We start from the raw sequence: 6,334 nt of genomic DNA, 5'->3' as shown, positions 1-6,334 counted from the left end.
ACAGTGGCTCACAGCACTCTGTAACCCCAGCACTCTGGGTGGCCGAGGCAGGAGGATCGCCTGAGGTCAGGAGTTTGAGACCAGCCTGAGCTGACCAGCCTGAGCTAGCGTAAGACCCTGTCTCTACTAAAAATAGAAAAAAATTAGCCGGGCATGGTGGCGCATGCCTGTAGTCCCAGCTACTTGGGAGGCTGAGGCAGGAGGATCGTTTGAGCCCAGGAGACTGAGTTTCCTATGAGGTTGCTATGACACCACGGCACTCAAAAAAATTTTTTTTTCCAAATTTAGGGACGAATATTTCGGACACTGTTTTTACACAGTCCTTTGGTGATGTGGATGGTGTCTCTGTGCTGCCTGGTACAGCTCTGGCTGCATGATGTGGTGAGTAAAACTAAGAGTGTAGCCTCTAGGTTCAGCATGGTTTCGAACCCTGGCTCTGCTGCCTACCTTGGTAACTCCAGACAAATTACTCATCTGTGTCTGGCCATTTATTTATAAGATGGAGATGACGGGAGCCCCAATTTATGGGGTTGTTTTGAGGACTAAATGAGATAATTTTTGTAAAGCATCTAGAAGAGCACATGGCACTTAGCAAGTCTTGTTAAATGTGGGTTATCTAGCATGAGAAATCGGACCCAGTGACCATAAGTTTGAGGAGATAGAAAATATAGGTGAAAAAGATTAAAAATTCAAATTGAGGAATAAAAGCAGAATTAGAAAGATATATTATTCAAATAGAATATATTGATAAAATGAATATGTACAGTGATCTTATAATTTAATAGCTATATCTGTTTGGTTATTGGAGAAACTATACAAAAAGCCACGGCAGTTGCCAAAGGAGCTCAAATTATTAATGTCTTCCTATAAAAATGTTATTGTAGTTGAAAAATTATGAAGCAAATCACTCTTTATTGACATAAGTACATGCAATAAATATTAATACAACTGGAATATTATAATTATGGTACAAATAGGTTTTATCAAAAAGGTAGTAATTGTTTTGTCATCTTCCCCCAAATATCGTCACATATATTTAGGGTGATTACTGCATAAACTCAGAAATAAAGAAGACAAGAGAATTAAAAACATATGATTCTTTATTGTCAAAAATAGACAAACTTTAATTTCCTTAAACAGGAATATTAATTTAAGAGCCTCTATAAGCCATCACCATTTTGTAAGCACAACAGGCAAGAGAGCCAAAGGCAACTGTTAGTGGGGAAAGGACAAGAGCTCCACAACCATGCTGAGAAGCCTTGCCCAGTCAGTGGTCACGACTCTGAAACAGTGGCAGAAACACAGGGACCTTAGAGCCCTGAACGATAGACATGCAAACAACATTGATTGACCCTGGCCCAGTTCTGTGAAGACTGGCTTTATGGTATCTTTCCAAGCATCTGAAGAATTTACTCTGTTAGAACACTTGCTAATTTGAACAGTGACATTTTAGGTCACTTGTAGTATCAGTAACAGGATCACACCTGTCTTTGAGTAACACCAGGATGAACACAACTGTCCCTATAACCCGGGTCTCTGGTGTGTGACGCGGAGCTAATGGCTTGGGCAGAAAACCTGAATAAGCTCCTCGTCTGTGACCCACAGCAAGGACGTGTAGGACTGGCTGGATTGAACACTGCTATGGAGGCTGAATTCTCTTATTAACATAAAAGAAAATAACAAATAATGATGGTTAGTTGGTTGGAATAAGACAAAACACAGGCCTTCGTTATTCCCACGAGACAGGAATCCAAGGTGGAAGAAAGCTGCGTGTGTGCACAGTTTTCTGGAGCACGATTTCCATTCTCTAGTCTGTGTTATAAACCACATCTCCATAGTCAAAACAGATTTGTAAATATACCCATATCTGTAATTTAATGTGGTAGCATGCAGCTATTGCATTGAAGACCGGGGTTAAGATGAGATGCCTAAATACCCAGAAAAGGCCAGCGATAACACTGACATGGTGAGAGATGGTTCATCTGAGATTGAGTACATGCAACATTGAAAAGAAGCTAGATTGCCAAGTGAATCAGAAAGGGACTGGACCTGTGACCTCATTTTCCACCCTCACAGGCGTTCCTCATTCACTCAATGGGAGAGTCATCAACTACACGCAAAAAAATTAGTTCAACATTTTCCATTTTTCTAGTTTAAAGATAACATTCAATACTTGAGAACTAGGAAAACTGGGCTGATATTGCACCATAAAGTTATCTAAAACAATACCATGGTAGCTACAAGAGCAGCTCAAGCTTTTGTCCTCACTTTAAAACATGGAGGAAAGCAAGAGACAGTGAAGTAGTTCTTTTGCCACTGTGACATTTCTCATTCACTCTTACCTACAGTTAAGTTTTAATTAAACTCACCCACTTACTTCTACCCTCCTGTCTAAGAACACTTAAAATTTGAGTAGGAAATTGGTAGTGTGGGCTTCTGGAAGTTATATTTTTTGAGCTAAGCATCATTTAGTAAGGGTCTGTGATTGGAAGGATCACTTTGAGAACTTACAGGAGAAAAAGCCATATGAAAATCAGAGTAGGCAAATATGATTTGTACAGTCTATTTAGCAAGATCATCTGGACAAAGATGAGGAGTCAAATATAAAATGAAAATGGATGGCTTATTTTCCTTCCTTATTCCAATCCATTCTGTAAAAAATTGTGATATATGCAGAAAATGTACACTCTCCTGGGTCATTTCTCCAAAAGCCACAAAGTCAGCCCTTTAGCTGTAGTTGCTATGAATGTAAAACGCAGAGATGGGCCACATTTGGGGTTTCTTATTGAGGGCACGTGGGGAAAGCTACAGATGAGTTTAATTGACTAGCTGCATTGCTTTATTACACAATCATGGAAGAATCTTTTTAAATTTGTTGTTTTTAGCACTCTTCAATGACTGTTGTTCCAATTAGTGAGTAAAGTTTTTTCTTAACAAGTCGAAATCCCGAGCTCAGAATCAGAGTGCGCCTGAGGCCGGACGAGAAGCGACCTCTACTAAAGAGAAAGTCCCTGAAGCTAGTCCACGAGCAGTTCTCCTGCTTGAACACGAGGGTCAGCTCAAAAGTAGGCACCACGCTAGAGTCGCACACAATCCTATCCAGCTTTTTACACACATTTTCAATTTCCAAGTTCACGTGCATCACACAGCCTCGCAGGCCGCAGGGCTCCGTGGAGGAGAGCCGCAGGACGTCTTGAGCAATTCTCCGGGTCAGCTTGTCGGGGACAAGGACCTTGGAGCAGCCAAGTTTCGTTTGCTTGGATTTGGACAGACAGTTCTCCAGCATTTTAACCAAATTCTGGCAAGTTGTCTCCTCAAATATTACCTCGTTAAGGTTGGGTTCCGGAACAACATAATCCCAGTAGTCAAAATCTGTAGGAAGGGAAATTTTCTCTTTAGATAAAGAAAAGAAAAAATCCAGGAGTAGATAAAACACACACCAAGATGGCAACATTCATCACCACTATCCACCATGTCTGTCTGTTTCTAATATTTGTGTGACCTTACTTTGCTGTCCACTAGCTCGGTAATACAAGGAAACACTTAACCTCTCAAGAATTAAAGTTCATCTGTGAAATAAAGGTTTTGGTGATGGGATGGATAGAATATAGCCATTTTTCTTTAAATTTATATATGTACACATATATAATCTTAAAGACTAGTCATCAAAAATCTGCTTGTGGTTATCTCAGATTATTAGAGATTTTCTTTTCTTTCTTGCCTACTTGCTTATGGGGGTTTTGTAATTTTGTTTTACAGAAAATTTGCATTAATTTGAGACTAAAAATCGTTATAATTTTTTTGTAGGATTGAGGAACTACCTGTAGGAATACATGTACTGTAAAATATAGAATTTTTGCTATTGTTCTTAAGTGGGCCCATCATGAGCTCCATGAACTCTATCAAATTTGTGTCTTTCTTTAGAATGTCCCATAGATCCCAATTTTAGCTTTAACCTCTTTGATTAAAAATTGCTCAAAGAGAAGCCCTTTGAGATCCATGAGGATATTTATAACTGGCTGGGTAGTTTTTCTTAGCCAAGCAAAACAAAATAGTCCTGGGGAAACAAAATTAGATTTGCTCAAAGGAAAAGAGATAGCTCTGCGTTTGGTTACCTACCTCCCAAATTAACCCTAGCACTCGGCAGGATGCCAGGCCACACATGGTCAAAGGAACAAGCAGGGTGCAGGCAGATGTCCTGCCCGCCTCCCCGCCCCAGCTTACTTTACCTTCGTGTATTCACTTAAATCATTTTATTTACAACTAAATGAAGCAAATGCACTCTGAATTATAAGGGCTCCATATTCTATCCATGTTGAAGAGAGAATTTTTAGAATTCTGGCAGGTAAATTAGGTCAACAACCACTTCACCTTCTAAATGAGGGAGTCCCAAAGAGCTTAAGCAATGTGTCTATGCTCGTATAGCTCTTCGGTGGCAGGGCAGTGTGACAACTTAGAAACTGCTGTTTACAACTGCAAATGACAGTAAGTTCAGCACCACTGCTGTTGAAGTTTCCTTCTTTCATTAAAAATGGAATAATGGGTATAACCACAAATAGAATCCTACTTAGTAATAAAAACGAACACACCGATAAAAGGCACAACATAGAAGAATCTCAAAAACACTAGTTTGCGGGAAAGAAACCAGATACCAAAGAGTACATACTTTGTATGGTTCCATTTTTATGAGGTTCTAAAAGGCAAAACTCACAGTGACAAAAATGAGATCAGTGATTCTCTGGGGTCAGGGGAGAGTGGATAATTGATGGCAAATGGGACACGGGAATTTTAGGGGTGGTGTCGGTTACAGAGGTAGACACATTTGTTGAAACACACATAACCGTACACTTCACGATCATACAGAACGAGGAGCTTCGCCCCAAAGAGCCCACTGGCAGTAGACCAGAATGATGCGGCCCTCGGGTGTTTTCTTTTCTTACTTTTGTTTCTCACCCTCATGAACGGAACATGCTGGAAAATTTGAAAGGGGGTCTGTCTCGGTGGATCTTGTGGCCCACTCCCCACTCCGAGGACGGAGGGAGAGGCGCACGCCCGGAGCTGGCGCCGGCCTTCGAGGGAGGGGCGGACTCACCGCTCAGCAGGCTCCCGGGGTGGCCGCCGCGGTCCGGCCGCTCCGGGGTGCTGGCCGGGTTCTTACTGCTCAGACTGCCCGTTGCAACCATGGCCAACGGCTCCGTTTTCCTCGCGGGGCGGAACGGCCTTTCTGGGGCGCTGGAAGAAAGGAGGCGAGAAGGACAGTTTGCAAAAGCAGGCAAGGCGCGCAGGGCCCCGGAGCGCCGGGCGCCGCCGAAGCGGCCCAGCCGCGCCCTCCTCCTCCAGGGCGGCCGCCCTGCAGCTCGGGTTCGCGGAGCCCCGCGCGGACCCGACACTACCGAAACTACCGCGAAAGTTAGCGGAACTTGGAAGCCGCCGCGGGGCGCTCGCCCGCACCCTCCTCCCGCCCGGGCGGGGCGCTCACCTGCCGGCTTCGCAGGGGCGGGCGCGCTGCCTGCCAATGCCGCGGGGTAAACGGAGGCAGGTACGGCCCCAGGAGTCCCCTTCCCGGGGGCCGGTGACCCGCAGACCGCAGCGGCGGTGACGCCCGGCTGGCGCCCTCCCTCCCAGCCGGCTCCCCAGCAGCGTGGCCCGCGGGGCAGCGAGCGCTTTATAGGCCCGGCCGCCCGCCCGCCCCGCCCCGCCCCTGCCGGCCCGGTCGCGTTTCACCCCCGCGCCCGCGGTCGGGCGGGCGGCCGGGAGTTGAGGGTGGGCCCGGGCGGGGCAGGGCGGACACCTGCTGTTTTCTGGGTAGGCCACGGATCCCCGCGACCGCAATTTCTGAGCCCCGCTGCGCCACTAGCCCGGATCCCGGGTGCCACCCTCCCCGGCGCGCGCCCTGGCTGCCCGGCCGGCCGTGCGGCCCGCCCGTCGGCGGCGGGAAGCTTCGTGCCTGTCCCTAACACCGTGGCCCGAGGCTGTGCCGCGTCATGGGGACACCTGGCTTACAACCCCCGAGGTTCAGTGAGCCTCGCGTGTGCGCCCGGTTCTGGCCTCCAACCCGGCCCCGCGCTCCCGCGCCCCCCTGTCCGCGCGGGCGCCCCTAACTTTCCTCGCCAGCCCGAGACCCGCCAGCGCCCCAGGAAGGGTCTGGGTCGCCCTGCGCTCCGGGCAGGCCTGCTGGCCGCACTCTGGGTTGACGCGTGGGCTGCGGGCCGGGTTGCACCCGCCGGTCCCTCCTTAGACGCAGCCCCAGAGCTCGGGCGTGAACTGGGGAGCTTGGCAAGGAGCTAAAGGACGCCGTTAGCGGATCTTAGCTACTGCCTCCCCGCCCGTCTTG

The 6,334-nt window shown here is 47.4% G+C and overlaps 1 protein-coding gene across 2 annotated transcripts; it reads right to left on the bottom strand.

Annotated features, from left to right (window-relative positions):
* Nucleotides 1-1,082: 1,082 nt before the first annotated feature.
* On the bottom strand, nucleotides 1,083-5,635 carry DDIT4L (DNA damage inducible transcript 4 like). Of its 2 annotated transcripts, XM_012738395.2 has the most exons (3): nucleotides 5,480-5,635; nucleotides 5,093-5,232; nucleotides 1,083-3,372 (listed from the first exon to the last, which is right to left on the bottom strand). In XM_012738395.2, the coding sequence occupies exons 2-3, from the start codon at nucleotides 5,181-5,183 to the stop codon at nucleotides 2,882-2,884; spliced, it is 582 nt and encodes a 193-aa protein (XP_012593849.1). In that variant the 5' UTR covers nucleotides 5,184-5,232; nucleotides 5,480-5,635; the 3' UTR covers nucleotides 1,083-2,881. The 2 variants fall into 2 exon arrangements, with proteins under 2 accessions (XP_012593849.1, XP_012593850.1); XM_012738396.3 differs by lacking the exons at nucleotides 5,093-5,232; nucleotides 5,480-5,635 and adding an exon at nucleotides 4,941-5,068.
* Nucleotides 5,636-6,334: the final 699 nt, after the last annotated feature.

The sequence above is a fragment of the Microcebus murinus genome, chromosome 29 (genome assembly GCF_040939455.1).
Source record: "Microcebus murinus isolate Inina chromosome 29, M.murinus_Inina_mat1.0, whole genome shotgun sequence".
Taxonomy (NCBI): domain Eukaryota; kingdom Metazoa; phylum Chordata; class Mammalia; order Primates; family Cheirogaleidae; genus Microcebus; species Microcebus murinus.
This window is presented reverse-complemented; position numbering and strand designations above follow the sequence as displayed.